This window comes from Apodemus sylvaticus, chromosome 10 (assembly GCF_947179515.1).
Source record: "Apodemus sylvaticus chromosome 10, mApoSyl1.1, whole genome shotgun sequence".
NCBI lineage: Eukaryota > Metazoa > Chordata > Mammalia > Rodentia > Muridae > Apodemus > Apodemus sylvaticus.
The window spans coordinates 16,324,991-16,351,727 of record NC_067481.1 but is presented as its reverse complement, the minus strand read 5'-3'; the positions used below and the strand labels follow the sequence as shown (position 1 = coordinate 16,351,727).

General features: G+C 48.6%; 1 protein-coding gene across 10 annotated transcripts in view; it reads right to left on the bottom strand.

The window, feature by feature from the left end:
• Positions 1-15,719: 15,719 nt before the first annotated feature.
• Pecam1 (platelet and endothelial cell adhesion molecule 1) overlaps positions 15,720-26,737 on the bottom strand; it is a 97,143-nt gene continuing 86,125 nt past the window's right edge. For 2 of the 10 annotated variants that reach the window (XM_052196391.1, XM_052196395.1), the window contains 2 exons: positions 23,070-23,092; positions 15,720-16,662 (listed from right to left, as the gene is read on the bottom strand). In XM_052196391.1, the coding sequence (XP_052052351.1) occupies positions 16,633-16,662; positions 23,070-23,092 (53 nt within the window). In that variant the 3' untranslated portion in view covers positions 15,720-16,632. Of the gene's footprint in view, positions 16,663-19,257; positions 19,422-22,080; positions 22,410-23,069; positions 23,093-26,737 lie in introns of those variants that run through there. The other 8 variants (XM_052196390.1, XM_052196394.1, XM_052196388.1 and 5 more) reach the window with 4 other exon arrangements.

The window sequence follows — 26,737 nt, the reverse complement described above, 5'->3', positions numbered from 1 at the left end:
GGAACCAGACCCAGGTTCTCTGGAAGAGCAGCCAGTGCTCTTAACCACTGAGCCATCTCTCCAGACCCTGGAGCTGTATCTTTTTAAAATTATGTGGATGTGGCTAAAGCTATAGCTCCACAGTAGAACACTTACCTAGGATGTATAAGGGCCTTCTCTGAACACCCCACCCCACCCCCCACATTGAAACAAATAAATACTCTGAATAGTATCAATTGGTGAGATGGTGGACACTTGTAATCCCAGCACTCTGGGAGGCAGAGGCAGGTGGATTTCTGAGTTCGAGGCCAGCCTGGTCTACAGAGTGAGTTCCAGGACAGCCAGGGCTATACAGAGAAACCCTGTCTCGAAAAAACCAAATTCAAAAAACCAAAAAAAAAAAGAAAGAAAGAAAGAAAGAAAGAAGGAAAGAAAGAAAGAAGGAAAGAAAGAAGAAAGAAAGAAAGAAGGAAGGAAGGAAGGAAGGAAGGAAAGAAAGAAAGAAAGAAAGAAAGAAAGAAAGAAAGAAAGAAAGAAAGAAAGAAAGAAAGATAGATAGAAAGAAAGAAAATCGGTGAGACCTTCTGGTGCCAATGTCACAAGGCCCCATCCTGATGGACAGGATTAGTGTCCTTACACGGGGGTTTGAGGCACTGTTGAGCCTGCCTGCCTTCCTGGGTGCTAACTCAAGAAGCCCTCAGGACACTTGTCCTGACGCCCTGAGCCTCTCTTCCTCTGAAGAGCCTCTGCCCCATGCGGCTGCTTGCCGACCAAGCTGGCTTTCTTGAACCCCAACTCAAAAGGCGTGGCCTCCTTGCTTCCTTTTTCCAATCTTCTTCCCAGCAGCTGCTAGAAGTTTAGTTTGCTGCCCCACCCTCACCCCGTTGTTTACTCTCAAACTGTCCTCAAGGGAATGGGGAAGAAGGGAGAAAAATGTTTTGAGGGAACTTATCTCTTTTGTCCCTTCAACTATGACTTCTTCTTAAGGTTGCCACAACGTGTCCCCCCCCCTTTTTTTTCTGTGCTGAGGATTAAACCCGGGGTCTTACATGTTAGACAGCTACTCTACTGCTGAGCTGCAGTGTCCCTAGCCCAAGGCGCCATCTTGCAAAAAGAAGGTGAACACTCATCAGACCCCCAGTCTAGAGCACTTGATTTCGAATTGCTAGACTTCCCAGGACAGAGTGACACCATCTGTCAGACCCTATCCTTCCCTGACCCCGCATTCCCCGGTCTAAACCACTTATTGTGACAAACAAGCAGCCCAAAATGGCCTCCTGAGGAAGCACCCGTGAGCATAGCTGAAATGCAGGGTGCGCACCACCTCCTCAGTGCTCAGAGGAACCCTGTCTGGGGCGGGGGAGGGGGGGGGGACCAAATCCAAAAAAGAAAAGAAAGAAAGAAAGAAAAAAGAAAAGAAAAGGTGTGCACTACTACTGGCCGGGTGTGAGTGTGAAGAGGTCAGCTCAGAAACTTTCGAAAATTCCACTAGACCTCTCCCCTCTCCTGGAAGAGGAAGGTCATAAAGAACATAGGTAGCCCTCCCCTCCAGAAGGGAGGGGCTAAATTACATTCCTTAGACCACAGGGAGGAGGGACACTGTTCTGCCGATCACATTGTGCCTAATGGCGGCTGTCCTGAGATCTGTATAAAGGCTCGCAGGGTGGGTTGGGGTGGTCGTTCTCTCAGGGTGGGTTGCGGGTGGTCGTTCTCTCTCTTGCTTTTTGCATCAATTTCCCGGCTCTGTGTCATTCACTCGGGGAGTCCCTGGTAAGCTAAGGCTCGCCAGAGTCTTACAAGTGTTCTTGTAAGAGAGAAGCTTCGAGAGGAATGCACTGAGAGAAGGCAGCATTCGGACCATCAAAAGGCGCTACACTACGCGGGGACTGGAGAGACGGCTCCGCTGTGGAGTGTTCAATGCTCTTCCCATCACCTGCATGCGGCAGCTCACAGCCACTTGGAACTCTCACCTCCGGGGAGCCAACGCTCTCCCACACTCCAAGGGCGACAGCATTCACACAAGCGCGTACCCACATGCACATATACAAATAGTTTTTAATTTCCTTTTAATCTTACAAAAAAAATTTTTTAAAAACCTGCCGGTCCAAGCAAAGTAAGTTGTTATACGCCTGTAATTCCAGCACTCAGGAGGCAGAGGCCAGCTCCCTGAGTTCGAGGCCAGCCTGGTCTACAGAGTGAGTTCCAGGACATCCAGAGCTCTGTTACACAGAGAAACCCTGTCTTGAAAAAAAAAATCTAAATCTAAATAAATAAATAAATCTTTTTAAAATTGTATTTATTGAATATAATCTTCATTTGCATTTCCAATGGTAAAACCTTTCCCGATTACCCCCCACTTCCAAAACTCCCACCTCCTCCTCCCACCCCTGCCTCCACGTATATGCCCCTCCACCCGACCCACTCCTACCTCCCCCCCCCCCAATAAATCTTAACTAGAAGAAGATGGTTCTATCTTTACTTGTCTTTCCTGTGTCCTTGGAGGATGGAAATTACCTCACACAAAATGTCAGGAAATGTTCTCTTGTTTTCAATACTCATAAAGATGTGCTGACGCCTCTCAGTTGGAGAACACTGGAGTACTGTCACATCCATGTCCACTGGAAGACAGCACGGTCCCTCCCAGCCTGGATCCTCCGCAGCAGGGGGATGACAGCCCTCCACTCACTGGGACACACCCAGGGAGCTTCCAGGAGAGAGGCAAATGACTAACTCTCTCAATTACGATTTATTCTTCCTCCTTTTGTTCTCACAGGCCTGAGGAAAGACATAATAAAACTCCTTGAGTCTGGCAGAGACAAACAACATGAAATCCTATTTGAAACTGGAAGTAATCATTCTGTCTACAGTCCTAAGAAAAATAAACAAAGCAACGAGTGGCATTCAGAGCTGCCCTGAGTTGGTGGCCCCTAGTCGGAGCCAGAGACCCAGAGATGGAAAGAGGGCCCTGAAGAATTGTCTGGCTCCCTAGGGTGCTGCATGGCCTAGACTCTGTGCGCTGGCTAATCCTCTCCCCACCCCCATGTCTGACCTTGTCAGTCTGGCTAATCGAGCCACATACTCTATAGCTTCCTGACCCCCAACCCTGACCTTGGCTGGGGTCCTTCAAGCTACAGCTTTTTTGTTTGTTTTTGAGACAGGGTCTCACTCTGTAGTTCTGGCTGTCCTGCAACTTACTGTGTAGACTAGGCTGGCCTCAAACTCACAGAGATCTGCTTGCTTCTGCCTCCCAGTGCTGACATCAAAGGCAGGTGCCATTACATCCTGTTCAAGCAAAGAGGAGGTTATATTGAACTTAGAACGTTTGGGTGTCTACCTTATTTTTTGTATTCTTTAGAAGTTCAGAAGTAAAAAAAAAAAAAAAAAAAGAAGTTCAGGAGTCTACCCATGCCACATCAAGAGTGCACACGTATGTGTGAGCATGCACACACACACACACACACACACACACACACAGATACAGAGAGACAGATAGACATACAGACACAAACACATTTAATGGCCCATATCATTTTAAGGGGCACGGTTTAGGTGATTACCAATGTTTTTGTACAACAGCCAAAGTCTTCAATGCATAAATGTTCACTTTTGTTTTTGTTTTTGTTTTTGTTTTTCGAGACAGGGTTTCTCTGTGTAGCCCTGGCTATTCTGGAGCTTACTCTGTAGACCAGGCTGGCCTCGAACTTAGAAATCCACCTACCTCTGCCTCCCAAGTGCTGGGATTAAAAGCATGCACCACCACTCCACCACTGCCCAGCAAATCTTCACTTTTGATATGTTTTATAGAAGGCAGCATGATGAGGCGTGAGGGGAGGGGGAGCCTTAGCTGGGCCCATGCTGAGGCATTGCCCCGCGGTATCACCCATAGGACAGGTCTAGTATAAAAGGAAACTTATTTGAGATGTGGGAAGGGAGTTGAGGCAGAGAAAAAAGAGGGACAGAGAAAGAGGGGAGAGGCCAGCAAGGAACATGTGGGGAGACAGGAAAAAGATGGGGGGAAAGGGAGGGAAGGAGGGAGGGAGAGAGAGAGAGAGAGAGGAGAGAGAGAGAGAGGAGAGAGGGGATGGACAGTCCTCCTGTATGTGAGCCACACTGTTGCTAGGTAACTATTGGATGGATCCAAGAGGAAAAGGTAACAACTTTGCCACCGAGACAGGGTTTTTGTTGTTGTTGTTTTATTTTTGGTATTTTCGAGACAGGGTTTCTCTGTGTAACAGCTCTGCTATCCTGAAGCTTGAGGCCTCTGCCTCCCAAGTGCTGGTATTAAAGGCATTTGCCAGAGACAGTGTTTTATGTAACCCAGGCTGTCCCCTAACTCGCAGCCTACCCAGGGATGACCTTGAACCTCTTGCTTCTCCCTCCCTGTGCTGGGATCGAACCCTGGGCTTCCTGTGCACCACTGACCAAGCTACTCCCCAGCCTTGGTTTTCACCAAGAGATGGACTCACTGAGAGAGAGGAAGATTCCCTTGTCCTTGGAGCGATGCCCCCGCATCTTCCCAAGAACAACTGGGGCACCCCCTCTCTGGCAGCAGCTTCATGGGAAGCTTGTCGCTTGTCTCAGCGGCCCCCCACAATTATGACCACTTTGGGCAGAAAAGAACGCAAGAATAGTCATTATTAAATGTGAAAGAAAAATTGCCTAGCTGAGAGCTTTTGAAAGAGGGGCATTTAGCGAGCTTTTGACGCCTAATTACTGTTTAATCAATCCAGGAACACAGAGCCTGGTTATTTGCCTGTTGCTGAGGCTGGGCATTGCAATGCATGGCTGGTAATTTGGCCGGTGCTGGGAGCACCCTTCGTAGGCTTTTCCCGGCTTCCTTCCCACTCTGGCTGAAGCCTGTAAAATCCCTCCTTTAATGCTTATCACAGGAGCAGGCCCCCTCAGTGGGCTGCAACTCAGCAGAGAGGCTCACAAGGCGAGCCAGGACTGGCTGGCTGCCACCGCGGGCCCAAAGCTCCAGGCTTTTAGCTCTGTGGCAAGCGAGGTGTCCCTGGCAGAATTTCCAAAAGTTTGGAGCCCTGGAGGGAGACATCTCCACTAGGCTGCTCATTCTTATTTTTGCTTGTTTTGTTTTGAATCAGGGTCCCTCCGTGTAGCTCTGGCTGTCCTGGAACTCACTCTGTACACTAGGCAGGCCTTGCACTCAGAGATCTGTCTGCCTCCACCTCCAGGAGTAGAGGGTCTCCTGGAGCTACAGAATAGACAAAGAGAAGTTTCTAGAAGGAGAGAACAGTGCCATAACTAAATCCAAAGAAGGAAAATATCCACTCAGATGTTCAGCGTGCTCATAATGACCCACGCTTGATTAAGGAAGACGTGGCCAGTCCCTGATATAGTTGAGGGGGGAGGGTTTCTATTGCAGACACGAGGGAGAAAACAGCCAGAGGCATCTGGAAGAATCCAGAGCAGGGAGGGAGAGCAGTAGATTGAACAGGGCCAGCGGAATGAGAGAGAGAGAGAGAGAGAGAGAGAGAGAGAGAGAGAGAGAGAGAGAGAGAGAGCGCAGGGGCTGGAGGAGGAAGATGAAGAGAGGAAGACAGAGAGAGCATAGCCAAAATGGCCGGTTACAAGGAGAATGCTTAGCTGGAGGGAGGGAAGCTGGAGGGCTTTTAGGGTAGGGGAGGAGGTGAGAAGGGCTGGCAAACTAGCTGGTCTTTAAAAATGTGTGACTAGAGCCAGGCGGCCGTGTGGAATGCTAATAGCCACACTGAGAACCATTTGTCCCCTGCTGCCCTTTGGAATTTGGGGAAATGGAGTTTCCTGGAAATGGAGTTTCCTTTAGACCTGACCGGGAACTTCTCAAATAAGGCCAAGGGTCATAAGTCAGCCATCGTGGCCTTCTGGAAAGCAGAGGCCATTTTGGGTTTATGTGAGTGTCTGTGGGGTGAGCCCTTTCCAAGGTCTCTGGGCCACCTCACGACTTAGTTAGGGTTTCTATTGATGTGATGAAACATGGGGACCCAAAGCAGCAAGTGGCGTACATATTTCAGCTTACAGTACTCAGGCCATACTCCATTTCTGAGGGACATTAGGACAGGCACTCCAGGCAGGAACCAGCAGGCAGGAGCTGATGCAGAGGCCCGAGATGGTGCTTACTGGCTTGCTCTCTGTGGGCTGTTCAGACTGTTTCCACTGGGACCACCTGCCCAGGGACGGCACTGCCTACAGTCATCATCTGTCAAGAAAACACTCCCGGACTTGCCTAAAGGCCAGTTAAGATTTCCTCTTCCCACATGGTGGCCCTACCTTGTGTCAGGTTGATTAAATAAAAACAGCCTCACCGTGCATCTGAGATACTCCAAACCAAGTGCAAGTCAGATACGGTGAACACACTTTAATCCCAGCACTCAGGAGGCAGAGGCAGGCAGATCTCTGAATTCTCCGTGCCTCAAGGCCAGCCTGGTCTACCTAGAGGGTACCAGGCCAGCCAGAGCCACATAGTGAAATCCTGTCTCAAATAACAAAAGTAGCACACCTTCCTGACAGAATGTTTTCACTTTGGAGCAGGTCCTCTATCTCCAATACTCAGGGTCAGCACTTATTACTAAGTGCCTTAAAAACACAACAAGACCAAAAACAAACAAACCTCATATAGCCCAGGCTAGCCTAATTAAGGTTGCTACGTGACTGAGGCTGGCATTAAATTCCCAATTCCCAAGTGCTAGGGTTGTAGGTTTTATGTGATGCTGGGGATTCAGCCCAGGGCTCTGTACATGTCAGGGAAAGCAGTCTAACCACTGAGCTACCTCACCAGCCAACCTGCCTTTTGTACCACCTTCTGTAGCTCAGTCAGCTGTGATTCTTTTTTTTTTAAGATTAATTTATATATTTTATGTTTATGAGTACTTTGTTGCTATCTTCAGACACACCAGAGGAGGGCATCAGATCCCATCACAGATGGTTGTAAGACACCATGTGGTTGCTGGGAATTGAACTCAGGACCTCTGGAAGAGCAGTCAGCGCTCCTAACCGCTGAGCCATCTCTCCAGCCCCAGTTAGTGCTCTTAACCGCCGAGCCATCTCTCCAGCCCTTGATGTGATTCTTAAGAAGTCAACTGGCTACCTCACCCTCATCCTAAATGTCACATGCTCAGCGCAATCTTGTTTGCTTGACTCTTGGCCCCATTTCTCTGCACAAGCCCGGGCTTCCCTGCAGGTGTTTAGGTGTATCTCAATTGCCTTGCCCTGGCCTACACTTTCTTTCTATATATACAGAGAAACCCTGTCTTGAAAAAAAAATTCCAAAAAAAAAAAATAAAAAAATAAAAATAAAAAAAGTGGGTGGGGGGAGAGAAGTGAGTGGGTTGGGTTCCTCCCCCATCCAGTTGTGTAAACATGGATGACGTGGGAGGGACCTCTCTGAACTTTATCTGCAAAACAGACTTTCTACAAATGGCAGTATTAATCAGGTGTATGTCAATGAACTCATTCTTTGAAAGAGCCAATTATAAGGCATGAGAAAGTGTACTCAGTGGTTATCAGCATTAGTGTAAACACTTGGTTATCAGCAGAAATAGGTGGATCTGGGGGCTGGGCAGAACTAGGTTGGGCTATGGGGAGGGAAGAAGGGAAACTGGTTTTCTGGAATAAGAGCTGTACAGAGGGCCAAAGGGCCTGCTCAGCCCTGTGGGTGTAGCTTGGCTGTAGCCAAAGGAAACCACGAAGTGACCCCTAAATCTCAGGGTGACCTTTGTTTCATGGTTAAGATTATTGTTTTCCCTCTGAGGGACTAGCCACAAGATGGTATAGTATAGAGCGGGAGTTTGTTCAGGGCATGGTGAGGGGAGTTGAGAGGGTAGGAGGGGGGAGGGAGGGAGGGAGGGAGGGAGGGAGGGAAAAGGGGGGGAGGGAATGGAGAAGGCATGATCAAGAGAGAGGAGGGACAAGCTGTCCCTTTTATAGTGAGTCAGGCACACCGGGCTGTTGTCAGGCAACTGTGGGGCGGAGCTTAGACAAAATGCTAATAGCAATTACTAGGCCGCCCTTGCTGGATTACTGAAGATGGGCTTGTGGGTGTGGTTTTCCATCACTCACTCCCAGCCAAATCCAGGTCAGAGTGGTCAGCGCACCCACAGTGGGATGGCTGCAACCGAGGCAGTGACTCACCTCACCCCGCTTCACCCCCCTTCCGGTGCAGCCTCCTGACCCTTAGACACGATCCGCCCTTCAGCCCACGAGGCGCCTGCTCTTGGACTGTTCACCCAGTGCGGGCCTGCCCAGCACCAAGTCTGGAAATTGTTGGGGTTCAGGAATTGCCTAACAAGCCACACAAATGCCTATCTCAGTTAGATAGGGATAGGTTTTTGAACACAGACACCATGACTGATCAATCAGAGTCTTGGTGAGTCCAAGAGGACTTGGTGAGCTCCCAGAGGACTTGGGAGCCAAACTGTGACACAAGTTTGCACGCAGGGGAGGCTTTTTATAGGAAAAATCAAGTTCAGAAGTTCAGAAGCCCGGGTAGGGGGCACACAGTATTACATTTTGGGTGACTAGATGCAGAGTTTGTTAACTCTTCATGAGCCAGAGAGAAGAAAAAGAAGGAAGAAAGCCAAGCTCTCTCTCTCTCTCTGTGTGTGTGTGTGTGTCTGTGTCTCTCTGTCTCTGTCTCTCTCTCTCTGTCTCTCTGTGTGTGTGTCTGTGTCTCTGCCTCTCTGTCTCTGTCTCCTCTGACTCTCTCTCTCTCTCTGTGTGTGTGTGTGTGTGTCTGTGTCTCTCTGTCTCTGTCTCTCTCTCTCTGTCTCTGTGTGTGTGTGTCTGTGTCTCTGCCTCTCTGTCTCTGTCTCCTCTGACTCTCTCTCTCTCTCTCTCTCTCTCTCTCTCTGTGTGTGTGTGTGTGTCTGTGTCTCTCTGTCTCTGTCTCTCTCTCTCTGTCTCTCTGTGTGTGTGTCTGTGTCTCTGCCTCTCTGTCTCTGTCTCCTCTGACTCTCTCTCTCTCTCTCTCTGTGTGTGTGTGTGTGTGTGTGTGTGTGTGTGTGTCTGCCTCTCTGTCTCTGTCTCCTCTCTCTGTCTCTCTCTGGTTAGACCTAACCACCTGTTTCATCAATTTCATAAGTGCACATGCACTTATCTACACACTAATATACGAAGTAGAAGTTTCTGGTTGTGTCGTGTGATGCAGACTCACGAGCCATTTTCCTGAGGCAGGACCTGCTGGGTGACTCAAGGTTTAAGGAGGACTCACGGACAGTGACGGGGCTTGCGCAGCTGGCTGTGCAGCTGTTTGTTGGTCTACCATCTTCACTTCACTGAGAGAGGCAGGGCAGAGAACTCCTGGCATTCTGGCTGGTCCTGGTCACTCCTGCTGACTTGTGACAATTTAGTGGAGGCCTGGAGGTTTCTGCTGATTCATATTTGGTGACATTTTTTTAAACGGGACTGTCGGTATCCTGACAATGGAGATTGGAATAACCCCAAAGAGCTACTTCTAAACGGGTCCATGTCCCCTTGTCCTACTTTCCATCTTTTCTCCCCTACCTTTGGATGGTGGGCTAGAAAGGTGGGGGTGGGGTGTCAAAGTTTTAAGAACTCTTAATGAAGTAGGTTTTGAAAAATCTAAGCTTACACATATATCTACCTAAGTAAGTATGTATATACATACAGATAGACATTATATATATATATATATATATATATATATATATATATATACATACACACATACATACACACACACACACACATTCAGTGAATGGAGCTCCAAAAACCACACTTCTTTTTCTTCTCTCTGGCAATTTATACCTTCTCAGACGAAAGTTCTTTATAAAATTAGCTCACAGATAAAATGTTACACAAAAGGGGAGTTACAGAGGATGTTGCTAGTAAGTTCAAAGCAGAGCTTCATTCTGTAAGCTCAGTATAAGTTCAGAGCCACAGTCTCACACGGCCTTGCTTTATCACAGTGCACGCCTGTGGCTTCATCCCTGGGCCTGACCTAGAATGAATGCTTTTCCTTGATTATAAATCTGCCCCAAGCCTACTTCTCCTTCTAAATATTTGTTTATTTATTTTAAGATTTATTTATTTATGTATATGAGTACACTGTAGCTGTCTTCAGACACACCAGAAGAGAGTATTACAGATGGCTGTGAGCCACCATGTGGTTGCTGAGAATTGAACTCAGGACCTCTGGAACAGCAGTCAGTGTTCTTAATTGCTGAGCCATCTCTCCAGTCCCTATTTTTCTTCATAGTATGATTTATGAAAGCTCATGGTATTCCCTATTACACAGCCTTTACTTACTATTATTCTGTGAAGAGGGGGCACATTCTGTTCTTAATTATAGAACTTTATTATATCTTTCTAGCAAAACAATTAAAACCATCTCCTTAAATTTTCTTCCTAAAATTATTTGAATTCACCGGGCGGTGGTGGCGCACGCTTGTAATCCCAGCACTCGGGAGGCAGAGGCAGGCGGATTTCTGAGTTCGAGGCCAGCCTGGTCTACAGAGTGAGTTCCAGGACAGCCAAGGCTATACAGAGAAACCCTGTCTCCCCTGTCTCGGGGGGGAAAAAAAAAAAAAAGGAGGGAAGCACATCAGGACTTCATGGTCATCCTCAGCTACATATAGAAGCCAAGGTAAGACTAGGCTATGTGAGATCCTGGTGATTTTTTTAAAAATTCGCATTTAAAAAATTCCAAGATAATTGTGTTAAAACTGTGATTACTTTAAATATGATCCTCCAGGCCGGGCGGTGGTGGCACACGCCTGTAATCCCAGCACTTGAGAGGCAGAGGCAGGCGGATTTCTGAGTTCGAGGCCAGCCTGGTCTGCAGAGTGAGTTCCAGGACAGCCAGAGCTATACAGAGAAACCCTGTCTCGAAAAAAACCAAATCCAAAAAAAAAAAAAAAAAAAGATCCTCCAATTCTTGAGGATCGTGATCTAGGAAGGTAAATGTTATGAACACACTCGGCCACCAGGTGGCGAACTCTGCCGCCCATGAGCCTCAAAAGCCCTTGGAAAAGAGCAGTTTAAACCCTGTGGGAAACAGACAAACCTTGAAAGATGCTGCAAGCCTCTGTGGATTTCTAAAGACACAGACACGCGGCGGCTGCGTCTTTTCCAGCAGGGCTTCTAGTGAGTCACCCAAGTTTGGCTTTGGTAGACACAGAATGTGTCCTGAGATTCCTTATTTCTGACCCACCCTTTGAGTGACAGGAGTTTGGAGAAGGCATTTGAAGAAATGGACCTGAGCACGATTATTAGGCAACCTCACTGTCTGTCAACAATGAAGGTGGTCTCGCCTATTGCTCGCCTGCTCGCTCCGTCCCTTCAGCCTCCTGTACCACGGGACCTTTGCCATTAGCTGGGTCGTCTGCAAGAGCAGTAGTTAGCTTTGAGCCCTCAGCCACTGACCAGTCCCTCCCGTCCCAGACTTCCCTCCAGCCTTTCTTTCCGCTCACCCCGCCGCCTCGAAGGCTCTGTATCTTGCAACACTCTGGCTTCAGCCTCCTCAGTGCTGCGATTAAGGAGGCTCCCTGAACTCCCTAGAGAATGAGAGATGCTCCGTATCCCCCCCTTCCCAGATCAAGCCTTTCCTCCATTGCCCCCCCCCGCACCCTCCCCCGCACCGCCCCCCCCCCCCGCTCCACCCCCCCCCATCTTATCTCATCCCATATAATCTACTTAGTGTATCCCAAATAGAATTTGCTGCCCACTCAGCAAATTCACCTTTCCTTTTTCGGCACCAAGAAATTGTTCTTCACCCAAGAGCAGAGAGAACAGTTGTCTTCTGCCACTGCTTAAAAAAAAAACATGTCTTCTTCATTCTTTAGCTGTTGTTGTGGTTGTTACCGTTGTTATTGTTGTTATTACTACTGTATTTTAGAAGTCTTACTGTGTAGCCCTTGGCTGGCCTGAAATTCAATACAGAGATCCAACTGCTTCTGTCTTCTCGGTGCTGGGATTAAAGGCATTTACCACAGTGTAGGACATCAATAAATGTCAATACCTATTTTATATATTCCTCCTGCTATTTCCCCCCCTTTGAACATTTTCTAATGTATTTATTTATTTAGTTAGTTTTCTGACTGGCACTCTTTTATGTTTATTTTGAAAAGATTTACTTTATGTATATGACTGTTTTGCCTCTATGTATGCATGTACATCAATTATGTATGCCCAGTGCCCTTGGAGGCCAGAAGCAGGCTTGGCAACCTGAGTTCAATCCCTGGGACCAATGTCAAAGTGGAAAGAGAAAATCAGTGCCATGGGGCTGGAGAGATGGCTCAACAATTAAGAGCACTGACTGTTATTCCCAAGGTCCTGAGTTCAAATCCCAGTAACCACATGGAGGCTCACAAACATCCGTAATGAGATCTGACGCCTTCTTCTGATGTGTCTGAAGAGCTGCTACAGTGTACTTACATATAATAAATAAATAAATAAATAAATAAATAAATAAATAAATATTTAAAACAACAACAACAAAAAGGGTGCCACAAGGTTGTTCTCTGTCCTCCAGATGTGCATAATGAAATGTGTACACCCTCATTCTCAACACATATCACACCTACACAGCACACAGGCACACAAGTGTAATTTAAAAATAATAAAATAAAAAGAACTTGCCCTTTGGTCAACTTCTAAAACTAACCTCACCAAGAATCTACCTGCAAAATAAACCTGTCTTGGTATAGGACACACTTTTTGTTGTTGTTTGGTTTTGAATTGGGGCTCTCCTTTAGCCCAGTCTGGCCATGTAGCCAAGGTTGACCTTGAACTTCTGGCCTCTGGCCTCTACATTCCCCAGTACTAGAATTACAGGTGTCTGTCACCACACTTAGTTTTATTCCTGTTGTGCCGAGAAAACCCTCTGATAGAGGGCTCAGCAGTTAAGAGCACTTGTTTTTGCAGAGGACCCGGGTTCAATTCCCAGCACACACACATGGCAGCTCACAACTCCAGTTTCAGGGCATCTGATGCCCTCTTCTGACCTGCTTGAGGACCAGGCACATACATGGTACATGTCGTGTACACAGGTAGCCTAAACACTGAATAAATATTTTTTAAAAAAATTAAAAATACCTGACAAAAAGCAACACATGGGATAGAGATTTATCTCAATTCACAGCAGTAGGCTATGGCCTGCCACAGCAGGGATATCACATTGGCAGGAGCCTGAAGCTGCTAGTTGTTGTGGATTGTCCCGGTATGGTTTGTATTTTGATGTTAATTCTGTTTCCTCGGGCTGGAGAGATGGCTCAGTGGGTAAGAGCACTGACTGCTCTTCCAAAGGTCATGAGTTCAAATCCCAGTACCCACATGGTGGCTCACAACCATCCATAAAAGAGATCTGATGCCCTCTTCTGGTATCTGAAGACAGCTGCAGTGTACTTACATATAATAAATAAATCTAAAAAAAAAAAAAAAATCTGTTTCCTCAAGAGGGTCTGTCCAGGAGTGGATCAGGCAACCAGGTGGTTTCACCTGAACCTTCTCCCCATTTTAACTGGTCAAATAAAGACTACAGCCAGTGATTGGGCAGTGGAAGGGAAGGGTGGGGCTGGGGGTTTTGGAGAGGGAGAGAGAGGAAGGAGGGTAGAGAGGTGGAGACAGAGGAGACCGAGGAAGATGGAGGAGAGGAGGTGGGAGGGGGATGGAGCAGAAGCACGTGACTGGGGAAGCTGCAAGCATCAAGGGCTCTCAGAGCTGGGGTAGTGTGGTTAGTGGCACATCTGCCCCATCTAGGCGTGCGTGCAGCTTATAAATAACTGAGCTGCGAGCTCTTTGCACGGGCTTATTGGGGTGGAGATTTTCTGCTGTAGCCAGCCCCGTCCATCCACAGTCACAAGCAGAGGAAATGAATGCAAGCTTGCCTGCCCCTCACCTGGCCTTCTCTATGCTTCTGCAGTTCAGAGATGCAAACTCAGGGATGGCACCGCCCACTCTCAGGCTTGGCCTTTCCACATGGGGAAGGCAATCAAGGTGCATCGTGATGCCCCACAGACATGAAACCTTCACATACTTTTTGTGTGTGTGTGGTTTGTTCTTTGCTTTGGGCATGAAACCCAGTGCATCCAAATATCTGTAGAGTTGTTTTCTGAGAGTATTTTGATCCTTGGTTGATTATTTTTCTGAGTATCTATTGGGCTCCTTGGGAAAAGACCTTCACTCAACTGCTGCCTTGTTTCCTCCTGAGCCAGTGCATGATGGGTAAGAACTCTACCGACGAACTGAGCCACATCCCCAGCCAGGGACACACGCGTCCACTCAGCACATGGTGGCATGGCAGAGCTTCTAGAGATGGCCTGGCATCCTGTTCTGACTCAGTCCATCTGCCCTCACTCCGGAAGACACTCCACACTTTTCCTGGGACCCCGTAGAAGGCCTGAGACTGGGGAGACTTTTCTTCTTTTCGAATTCTGGTCCCAACAACACAAGACTGAAAGAGAGTATGGGTATACAGAAAAGTAATGGAGCCATTGCTGGCACCCACACCCACTGGTGCCAAGACCAAGACGGCTCGGGAAAAGCAAGATGCACAGACCGGGAGGAAACTAGGCTGCAGTGAGGGACGTTTTCCTAAAACAAATAAACACTCGGAAAAAATAATCCCCAATGCAGAAAAGAACTTCACAGGAAATCTTCTACGTATCTGGCTTTTGAAGTAAACGACTGGGAACGTAAAGTTCATCAGTAACTGTAAGCTGTGTGCGTTCCTCTCCTGTCTCAGTCAGGGCTTCTATTCCTGCACAGACATCGTGACCAAGAAGCAAGCTGGGGACACTTCCACACAGCTGTTGATCACCAAAAAGGAAGTCAGGACTGGAACTCAAGCAGGTCAGGAAGCAGGAGCTGATGCAGAGGCCATGGAGGGATGTTCCTTACTGGCTTGCTTCCCTGGCTTGCTCAGCCTGCTCTCTTATAGAAACCAAGACTACCAGCTCAGAGATGGTACCACCCATAAGGGGCCCTCCCTCCTTGATCACTAATTGAGAAAATGCCCCACAGCTGGATCTCATGGAGGCACTTCCCCAACTGAAGCTCCCTTCTCTATGATGATTCCAGCTTGTGTCAAGTTGACACACAGAACCAGCCAGTACAGCCTCTGTTCCGAACATTTTTTTAAAGACTTATTTATTTTATGTATATGTGTACACTGTAGCTGTCTTCAGACACACCAGAAGAGAGCATCGGATTCCATTACAGATGGTTGTGAGACACCATGTGGTTGCTGGGCTTTGAACTCAGGACCTCAGAAAGAGAAGCAGACAGTGCTCTTTTTTTTTTTTTTTTTGGATTTGGTTTTTCGAGACAGGGTTTCTCTGTGTAGCCCTGGCTGTCCTGGAACTCACTCTGTAGATCAGGCTGGCCTCGAACTCAGAGATCCACCTGCTTCTGCCTCCCAGAGTGCTGGGATTACAGGCGTGCGCCACCACTGCCTGGCTGCAGACAGTGCTCTTGACTGCTGAACCGTCTCTGGAGTCCACAGAAAACTTAAAAAAAATATGATGGGAGGGGGAGGTGGGTGGGGAGAGAGGAGGAAAGAGACTGGAGAATTGGGTGAAGCCCTTGTCTCACAAGCGTGAGACCTGAGGGGAGCCCCAGCACCGCGCCGAGGATCCTGTCTATTGGCCCATGAGAGGCTCCACCTAGAGACAAGAGAGAACTGCTTGGTTCTCTGTGACACTGGACGCAGTGAGAGTCCCTAGGGCTGCATTTATTTTTTTGGCATGTGGCCTGTCCCAGTAGATGACACTTGGCACACAGATAACTGAAGAGTAAAAATCAATTTTTATTTAATACAACTCCCCTCAGGGGCCCTGTCGCCAGGTGGCTGAGGCAGACAGGGAAGGTGGGGAGGGTCAGGCGTGATTCCACGGCAAAATGTCAGCAGCTCCCGTCCACCCACTCAATCCACCCTCAGAAACAGCTCAGACCTCAGGAGCCTGTTTCTTTAGCGGGGAATAAATAAAGAAAAATTAGTAAGAAAAGTACACATTCCCTTTTACTATTTAAAAAAAAAACAAACAGTTGCTGTAGCCAACCATTTCTCTTCTTTGGGCCTTCAGCATGGAGCGGAAAAGAAAGATCTAGAAAGCGGTTTAAGGACGTCTGTGCCTGCTCCTGTCTCTAGTTTTGCCATTGCCGGCTTGAGGCCTGTCTCCAAGTGGCCATTCCACGGGCATTGCTCCCGGTCAGCTGGTCCCCTTGGTGGGGGAGACCACACAGGGGCCCGGACAAGCCTGAGCAGCGCTGTGCGCCTCCAAAGATCAAGGTCAGCCCAGAAAGAAAAAGAAGAACAGAAACAAAAAAACTAACCCAGTAACTGACGACAGAGCAGAAAGTGGCTTCTGCACAGGAGGGCCCATGAGGAAGCGCTCTGTCTATCGGAGACACAACATTTGAGCCTCAAAAGACTCCAGGGCATTGTTCTCCTGGAAACTCCTTTCACCTCCCCAAACGCAAGGAAGACAGGTCAGGCTGGTCATTAAACAGCGCCTCCGATTCTCCATATACCCATTATTAACAAGGCAAGGGGGGATTTAAAATTGGACGGCTTGGCCTGAAGGAGTGGGGCCAGGGCTGCTTCATAAATAAGTGCACAGGACTCTCGTAATACAGGAATCGGCTGCTCTTCTCGGGACACGGACGGCCTCCCGGGGACGTGCGCCTGCCTTGGCTGTCTTAAGTTCCATCAAGGGAGCCTTCCGTTCTCTGTAGGACAGAAGACAAGCGTTAGGTCACACCCTCACTGGCGATCACGCCGGAGGAGAGAGGTATAAATTGAACTAGCACAGCACGTGAGATGGCCAAAGGGGCTGAGGATGGGGGTCCTTGGGTGGAATGCCGCCTAGCTTGCAAGAGCCATGGGCTGCATGGCTCGTCGCCGCCGCCGCCACCACCACCACCACCACCACGCATGGCACACATCTGCGATCCCGGGACTCAGGAGGTAGAGGCAGGAGGGCCACAAGATCAAAGTCCGGTTCTAGCTTAGCCTGGATACACCGGACCTTGACTTAAACATACAAAAGCACTGAGCTGCGTCACCATCCTTTGGGACTCCATCTTCTAGGGCAGCTGCTGTCCCCACCCTGTCTTTTTCTCTCTCCACGATTGCTCTGTAGAGGCTGCTGCCTCTACCCCTATCTGTACATCCGTGTGCCAGGCCAGTGCTTCAAGTACCCACGTACACCCCTCGTGGTGTCGCATGGGTGCTGCACAGGGATCGGACAGAACCATCAGATAGGAGAGTGCTCACACCTAACTCCCTCAGGACCTGCGGCTAGCAGACACCTTCTCAGGTCTGCCTTTGTTTTGTGTTTTCAAACAGAAACTCACTCTGTAGCCTGGGCCAGCCTGAGACTCTCAGTGGTCCTCCGGTCTTAGCCTTTTCAGTGTTGGGATTGTAGATGTGAGTCACCAGGCCATCTTAGGACCTTAGGTCAGTCTAAACACTTGGTGACTGGGTGTGGTGGCACACACCTTTAGTCCCAGCATCCATCCAGCTGGCAGAGGCAGATCTTTGTGCGTTTAAGGCTGGCCTGGTCTACCTCGCCTGGAATCCCAGCTCTGAGGGGAGCAGACTGCTAGCAACGAAAGCAATAGCTAGATCTCTCTTTGCCTCCAGCACCCCACACAATCGTGCGTGCACACACAAACGTTCTGGAGGGCTGGGGAAATGGCTGAAAGGGGCTGGCTGTCAAGCCGGATCACCGAGTCCAGTCCCAAGATCCAGAGGGTTGAAGGGAAGAACCCGTTCCCGGAAGCTGTCTCTCGAATGCCTGAGTGCATGAGCAAACAAACCCGTAACGAGAATCTCCGGAAAAGAATTCTAGAGTGCAATGTAGTGACAGTTACATTATGAATGTGCCTTGTGCAACTGAACTCTTCTTTTTCAAGTGCAGGGGGACAGGCCTCACAGACGATGCTCTGTCGCTGAGCCACACCCCAGCTCTTGAACGATAAACTTTACAAAACTATAGTGGTTAATTTTAGGTTGTGTATGTTTTACTGTAATAAAGATAATAAAGTTTTTTTTGTTTTGTTTTTTTAAAAAGCCAGGTCTGGAGACAAATGTTCACAATCCAGCACTCAGGACCATCACGAGTTCAAGCTAACCCTCAGGCTAGCCTGGGCTGTCTCAAAATAATCACCAAACACAGCCCCAAAGTAGTTTGAGTCACCCACCCACTTCCTGGCTTCTGGACCCTTATCTGACCCAGAATTGATCTCTGTCCTGAAGAGGACAGACTCTGCCAAGGATTTCATAGTCCACCAATGATTCTGCTTGTGTGTGTGTGTGTGTTGTGTGAATATGGACATGGGTGTGCTATGGGGCTCATGTGGAAATCAGAGGACAGCCTCAGTATTTTCACCTTTCATTTTGTCTGAGGCTCTCTCACTGTTGGTTCCCCAGGTCCCTCCCATCTCCGCCAAGGGATGCTGGGGTTGCTGATGCCTGGCTTCTATGTGGATTGTGGGATTGAATTTGGGGCCTCACACTTGCTACGCATGTGATCTGCCCACTGAGCCACCTCCTCGCCCTTTATCAATTCTGGATCAACATTTCTATGAAGTAGTTTGGAGGCAATGATGGTGCCACATTCTGACCAGGGTAATCCTGAAGTACTCAGAAGTGACCTGAATAAATCGACTTTGAAGATTTTGTAAAATGGTAAGAAATTTGCAGAACAGAAGAGCTGGGCATGCTGGGAGATACCGGAGCAGAGAGCCTCACGAATAAAGAGCCCCAAAGAACAGGAAACCCCAGGGCGCTGTGGACAGAGGACACCTTGCTGTAAGTAGAACTTACAGAGGTGGAGACAAAAGATGTAAAGGGTGCCTGGGTTGTCGGGAACCTGTGGCCAGGCCGGCTGGCTTCCTGGAGGGGAGCTGGGGTAGTTTCCATTTTGTTTTGCTGGGCCCGGGGCTTTTAGCACAGGATGCAGACCTGAGAGGTCCAACTAGAAGACGGAGGTTTTTGCTCCAAAATTGGCAGGATGGAACTGTGCAGCTGGGCCAGGAGGGCTGTGTGAGCCCAGAGCTGGAGGCTTGCCAGCCCTGGCAGCTGCTGCCTACCATTTCCTCCATTCTCCCAGAGAAGGGAGACGTGAGCCTCGTGTCTAGCCTTGGTCTAGCAGGCCCCAGACCAAGCCTCTCCCCAGACGCCTCTGTTCTCCCTCTCTTAAGGCAAACAGCACTCTGGATAATGTTACAGGACCGAGCTCACAGACAGGAAGGGCTAGTCCATCGGCAGGGCCCCAGGGACTTAAAAGTGAATGTTAACACACCTTCAGTGAGGACGGGCCTTGCTATGCTAAGTCAGGAGCCAGCGGTCAGCTCTGGACCTGCCCTGCTTCTGCTCAGCTTGTGGGGCCCGAGTAACCCCAAAGGTCCTTCTGACTCTACCTCCTTGCCCTGGTCCCTAATTCCTACTTCTAGAGAGTACTCAGTACGAGCACTTCCGTTCTCTCAGGGCCGAGCTGAGTGTTCTCTTAATCCCTGCAGAATCTAGGTGAGAAGTCACCCAGTTTGCAGACGTGGAAATGGGGCTGGGGGACGTGACTCGGCAGGTACAGCCTGGTGCCGACGCCTGAAGACTGGAGTTTTAACCCTGAAACCCAAGGAGGCGGAAATGGACTCTCAAACATTATCCTGACTGCATCATTTGCACACACACACACCACACCACACTGTACACACACACACACACACACAGGCTTTTTAAAAATGATTACTGATGAGAAGACAGAACCTTACATACAGGATTAAGCAACTAATTAGGATAATGTTTTTAAAAATAGTTTGAGACAAAGTCTCTCTCTTATGTTATTTTTTGTTTTGTTTTAAGATTTATCTATTTATTATGTGTAAGTACACTGTAGCTGGTGTCTTTAGACACCAGAAGAGGGCATCAGGTTGTGAGCCACCACGCGGTTGCTGGGATTTGAACTCAGGACCTTTGGAAGAGCAGTCAGTGCTCTTAACCGCTGAGCCATCTCTCCAGCTCAAGTTAGGATAATTTTGTATGTGTTTCTCCTAGGCCTATGTCAAGCTTTGGCTCTGATGGATCCGAGGCTTTGAGTGTGATTCCCTGTGTGTGTGTGTGTGTGCATTTCAGAGCCAATAAAGTAAATCTCTTAACCACATCCACTGTTATCAGAGTGCTTGAGGAAAAGATCTTTAAAGGAGATGAATAGCTTTTGTGTGATGGCTTGAGTTTGCAGGGTCTCATTTAACCCTTAAGAAAATCCTAGTAAGCAGATGTTACTTCATTTTTTTCATCATCATTATCATCACCATCATTATCACCACCACCACCATCATCACCACCACCACCATCATCATCTCTACTTTACAGGCTTAGGTTTGAGAAAGTCACCCACAAGAAGGCTGTAGAACTGGGACCCCGTTCTTCAGCAGCCTCAGCCCCACTTCTGAGCAGGTCCTACCACAACTCTTCTCCCTGCTGGTCTTGGGGAGGAGGGAAGGGGCCTGTAACCGACAATGCCTTGTTCCCAACCCGAAGAGTCAGGGGTTCTTTCCAAAATTTGGAGACCTTCACACAGGTCCAGATTCAAGCTCTTTCTTTTAAGCACAGGGTGTTCTCTTCCACGTTATCTGTCTGCGTGGGCCACAAATACAATTTATAAACAAGGCAAAAAATGGCAAGAGGAAAAATGAAGTCAGCGAGTGCCATTGAAGCAAGTCAAACAATACCAAGTTAGTGGCTGGCTAAGTGGCTGTCTCATTGTCCAGATATTTCCTCCGATGTGTTTTCAGAAGCAACGGCCATTAAACAAGAGAGGAGTGATTGCCAGGTTTGATTTCAGGAAGGAAGCCCCTCCCATTTCCCTGCTGGGCAATTCAGTTCATTTTCTCCTGACCCGCAGGGTTGGTTATTAGGGAAGCTCTGCCTGCTTCTTTCATAAACAAAAGCTATTTGCTTCAAGATTCAAAATTCATTTCTTAACGGCTGGGAACCCCCCCACCCCCCCACCCCCCAAGTTCCCGCCAAATGGCTTTATTATTTTGGGGGTAGGGCTAGCCCAGGTATTCGAAGCACCCTGTGAGCAGAGCAGACTTTGGGGGCTGAGGGAAAGCCGTTCTTCCACTGGCCTGGAGTTCAGAGCCTTTGTCCAGGGAGCCCCTTTGGGTGAAGACAAGCGTAACTAGCTTGGTTCGGCCCAGTTCTGACTGCTGGCCTGCAGCCCCGCCGTGGGTGGCCACGGATACATGCTACACGCCGCCGTGGGAACAGCCAGAGAGCTGGTTTTTATCAGGGTCCCCCCCTGCCTGTGGAGCAAACTTGTCCTTATTCTCAAATCTTGTGCAATGGTCACTTTTTTTCTTCCTTTTGAGACAAGGTTTCTCTGTGTAACAGAGCCCTGGCTGTCCTGGAACTCAGGGTTAAAAGATTGTAGAGGAGACTGGCCTTGACCTCACAGAGATCAGCCTGTGCACCCACGATGCCTGACTCAGAAATCCGCCTGCCTCTGCCTCCCAAGATTAAAGGCGTGCACCACCCCGGCCTGGCCAGACCTCCATTTCTTCATCTATGAAATAGGCTCCCGGGCTGAAGAGATGGCTCAGCAGGTAAGAGCACACCAACTGCTCTTCCGAAGGTCCCGAGTTCAAACCCCAGCACCCACATGGTGGCTCACAACCATCCACAATGAGATCTGACACCCTCGTCTGGTGTGTCTGAAGACAGCTACAGTGTACTTACATATAATAAATGAATAAATCTTTCAAAAACAGAAAAGAAAAGAAACGAAATAGGCTCCATTCGGACACAACAGTGCTTTCAGTGGCCCGAGTGGGTGCAGAGAAGGTTCATTTCATTCCTCTTCTCCTAGAATGGACAGCCTTCCTCCATACAGAGAATGTCAGCGCCTTCCTGTCTGTCCAGAGCATAATGAGCTCTGTTCAACAAGAATTCAGCCCCAGCAAAACAAAGGAAACCAGGGGCCCACTGAAGGCTACAGAAGTCTTGCTGGAAGTTTCTCCCAGACCCAAAAGACCGGTTCAGAGGCCAGTTCCTCGGGGTTTTTTTTTTTTTTTTTGAAGATAATATCTGCCCTGTTAACTCCTGTATTGCTGGGTGCCTGCAGATAGGCTGGGAACTGGAAGGCGGTAGGTTATGCGTGGGTTGAACTTAAATCCCTCTCCTTCCTTCTTCCCTCCCTCCCACCTTTATTGTGTGTCCTTTTGTGTGTGTGAGTGTGTGTGTGAGTGTGTGTGCACATGCCTGTGTACGAATGTTCCTTTGTGAGTGTGTCCATGTGTGTATAGAAGCCAGATGTCAATTTCAGATGGCATTCCTTAAGAACCGGTCATCTTTTTCTTTTTCTTTCCTTTGCTTTCTTCCTTCCCTTCTTTCAAAAGGGTCTCCCGTTGGCCTCAAGTTCACCAAGTAGATCGGCAAGTTCCAGGGATCTGCACCTTTCTTCAACTCCCTAGGACCGGGACACACATATATGCCACTACAACTGAATTTTTCACTTTGGGTTCTAGGATTAAACTCAGATCCCCGTATAAGCATGTCACTAACTGCCCTATCTCCCTACCCCCCCTTCATCTCTCTTCTCTTCCCCCTTTTTCCTTTTCTCTTCCCTCTCTCATCAGGGACTTAGTGTGGAGTCCAAACTGGCCTGGAGTTCACAATCCTTTTTCAAGTGCATATCCTCACTATGCCCAAGACTCTTTCTTACTAAAGATTCCTAACTACATGGGAGGGTTCCCAGGGTCCCTCTCCCCATATAGGCTGAGCTGTAATGGTATAAACAGAAAGAGAGAAGCAGTACTGGGTCTGGCTTAGACTGCCAAAGGTTTCTGGTCTCAAATGGGACAGGTTAGAACGAGGAGGGGGGGAATTAGTAGAAAGCAGACCCTGGACAAATTGGGAAATAGTTCATTGTTTCATAGAACACTTCTGTAAAGCCACAGCAACAAAAACTCAGTCACACACCACAGTCCTGAAAAGTAACTCTGTAGCCAAGGAAGGCCTCAAACATCTACAACAATCCTCAATGTGGTGATTCAGGTATGAGCTACTTACTAAGGTCCCCAAAGCATTTTTACATTTTTAACATAGTGTGTGTGATGTGTGTACTTACAGAGTATCGATTTTCCATGAAATCTGCAAAACAAAGACGGCACAGGCATGAGCGTGCAGGGTGGGGTAGCCTCATGCTGCCAAAGTTGAACATGCGGCACGTGGGGGTCAGGGGTGGGGTGGGGACACTAGTGTATAAGGGGTCCTGGGCCATCTGCTGGTGGCCTTTTGTCCCTAGGCAAGTTCCTGGGATCTTTTAGGCCATGAGACAGGCATGTAGACTTTTTTTTTTTTGTACCTGACTTGCTTTTTTGAAGCAGAGTTTCATGTAGCCCAGGCTGGCCTCTTAACTCACTATATAGTCCAGGATAATCTTGAGCCTTTCATCTCCCAACTACAGGTGTGAACCACCACACACACACACAGTTCGTGGGAGGGTCCAGGCCCTGATGTGTGCGAGGCAAGAATTCTACCGACTACACCCCCACTTTGGCTTTTCTTTTCTTAAAGACAGGAACTCACGATGTAGCCCTCGATGTTCTTGAACTATCTGTTCAAAACTATCTAAGGTATCCTCAAACTCCCAGAAATCCATCTGCCTCTGCCACCAGAGTGCTAGGACAGAAGGAATGAGTGCAGCACCATGCCTGGCTTCTCATTTGGCATTTTAAAGATTTTTAATTAGTAGAGAAAAATAGAAAATTAACAGGAAGTTAGAAAGTTGCAAATAAAAGTGATCTCTGCTCCCACCCCACCCCTGCTTTTGGCCCCTCCCACCATCCCCCAGCAGTGTTCTGAGTGGACTGTTGGTTGGGGAGGGTCAGGGGAAGTTAGGGCGATGGGCCTGTGACATGTCCTTTCTACCCTGTCCTTTCATGCAGTGTGGTTTTTTTATAAGGACTTTCAAGACCGTTCTCAAACGCAACTGTCAAGTAGCTAACACCACAACTGTCAAGTAGCTAACAGCGTCAAGTCAAGTGGCTACACAGCTGATTGCTTAACCAGGTTCCTAACTTTAAAAAGTTAGGTTCTGGGGCTGGAGAGATGGCTCAGTGGTTAAGGATACTGACTACCCTTCTGGAAAACCTGGGTTTGACTTCCAGTACCTACGTGGTGGTTCACGACTGTCTATAATTTTAGTCTTAGGGCATCTGACATGTTCTGCTGCCCTCGTCCAGCACCAGGCACACACATGGTACACAGACATGTGCACAGTCAGGACCCCCATACACATAAACTAAACTTAAAAACAAAAGAGGTTCTTTCTACGTTTTTGCTGTCTTAAATAATGTTGCCAATATCTTTGGCAGCAAACCTATTCCCATAGTTGATTTTACGCTGTCTGCCCATTCCTGGGAATGAGGCTGGAGGAGGAGGAGGAGGAGGAGGAGGAAGAGGAAGGAGAAGGCTTCGAGGCTCTTAGCATCCATGGCCAAACTGCCTAAGGGCAGAGTCAGCCATTTCCCTTTCCGGGGCGAGGCTCATCTTGACGCATCCTTTTGTCAGAATGCACACTGTGCCCAGCTGCCTTGCCAGGCCACCACTGTTGTGCCCACGGCCTCTGCCAAAAGCTGTAAGTGGGGAGAGTGAGAGAGAGCAGGAAGCCCCGCATGGAGGGATCACATCACATCACTGCCTGTATCAGTGGGACACATGCATCACCACCATATGGAAGGCCGGGGCATGATTGGCCTCTCTGTACAGGATCAGGCTCTGTGTTGGAGCTGATTCTCCAGGTCCTGTGGAAACACAGCAATGGATGCCTCGTCTGCTTTCTGGGGGAAAGATTCCCATGTGGTGCTGGGGGGCGGGGTAGGAGGTGGTTAGGGGTTGGTGGCTGCTCTGACAGATGATAAAGGTCAAGGTGACAAAGCCAAGAACAAGGGCGCAGTCCAGCTGTTAAAGTGCTTGCCTGGAATGCATGGAGCCCTGTGTTTGAGCCCCAGTGTCATATAAATCGGTGTGGCAGCACAGACTTCTAAAGGAAGGTGGAGGCAGGAAGATCAGACGTTCAAGGTCATCCTCAGAGAGAGAGGGAGAGAAAGACAGAGAGGAAGAAGAGGTTGAAAAAGGAGAAGGAGAAAGAGAGAGAAAGACAGAAGGCAAAACCAAAAAACCCTAACAAACAAACAAACAAAACCTTTGAGCCTTGTATGGTGGTGGCTCTCTCTGTAAATTCAACACTCAAGCTGGAGGCAGGAGGATTACCAAGAGTTCCAAGCTCTGTCACAAAACAACAAACAAATAAAAACCTGCTTTCCCCAAGTCTACCTCCTCTTCAAACCCTGTCCTATAACATTCCACTGTTCCTAGTTAGAGGGGAGCAGGAGCCGCTGTCCCTAAGGGGCCCCTCTTCTATTCTAGCTGGGGCTAAGGCAGTTGGCCTCTCGAAAGTCTGTACATCAGCCCAGGCACAGAGCAGCCACTCTGTCAGCCTCCACGCACTGAGGGAGGCCATGATAGCGCCTCCTGGCTCAGGTCTCCACAGGGGCGGAGGGAAGAGCCCCATGCTCTGGCTTCCCTCAACCAGCCCATGTTCTCCAGAACCAGAAACAAAACATGAGCTATGAAAACCCTACATGTGAGACGGCCATGCTGATGTGAGGCAAGTCTGTGCCCACTTGGAGAACGTTTCTTCGTTGGGTAACGTTACAGTGGGCATGGCATAAGGCACTCACTGTCTGTCCCCTCCTCGTCTCGCATGTTCAGGCAGGAAGTGCCACCCCAGCAGTACCTGCTGGCCCAGCTGGCTTTGGGCCATACAGGATGGGTGGGAACTAACTTTCAAGTGTTCTTCTCTCCCTTCAGAGGGGACTTAGCCAGGCACACACACACACACACACACACACACCCTCGTATTTTTTCCTTTTTAAATGTAGAAACAACAGAAATGTATTGCTCAGAGTTCTAGGAATGGGAAAAAGCCAAGATGAAGCCCAGGGCTCAGTGACCAGAGAGTGCCCCACCCTTAGACATGGTGGCTTCCTGCTGAGAGACTTCCCCCTCCTTTATTTAAATTGATAGAGGGTCTAACCCTGGTCCAAGCGGGCCTCAGACTCGTAGCAATCCTCCTGCCTTAGCCTCTCAAGTGCCATGATGCCCAGGTTAGGTTCTTCCTGTCATGGCTGACCTCAGCACAATCACTGTTGGTATGGAGCAGTAAGGAATGTGAGAAAGGCTGGGGGGTTTTGCCTACCTTCACCCTGAGCCCCTTTCAAACATCCTGGGCTGGGTCTGGTGGTGCACAACTGTTCTGCTACCGTTTGAGAGGCAGCCACAGGAGGATTGTGAGTTGGAGGTTAATTTGAACTGTCTTAAAGAAAAGGAAAGAAAAGGAGATGGGGTGGAGAGGGACAGGAAACAAAGATGAAAAGGAAAAGATCCTGTAAGTCTGAATTCCACACAAAGTGAAAGCAGGGCTGAAGGGAGGCTGAGTGGGGAGTGGGGTGCACGTCTGACTCAGAGCTGGGGCCCAGAGCAAGACTTGGCTTTTTTTTTTTTAAATAATTTATTTATTTATTATAAGTACACTGTAGCTATCTTCAGACACACCAGAAGAGGGCATCAGATCTCATTTCAGATGGTTGTGAGCCACCATGTGGTTGCTGAGATTTGAACTCAGGACCTCCAGAAGGGCAGTCAGTGCTCTTAACCATCTCTCCAGCCCAAGACTTGGCTTCTTTTACAGGCCAGAGGTGTAGGTGGGACCAGGTCACCTGGTCAGTTCCA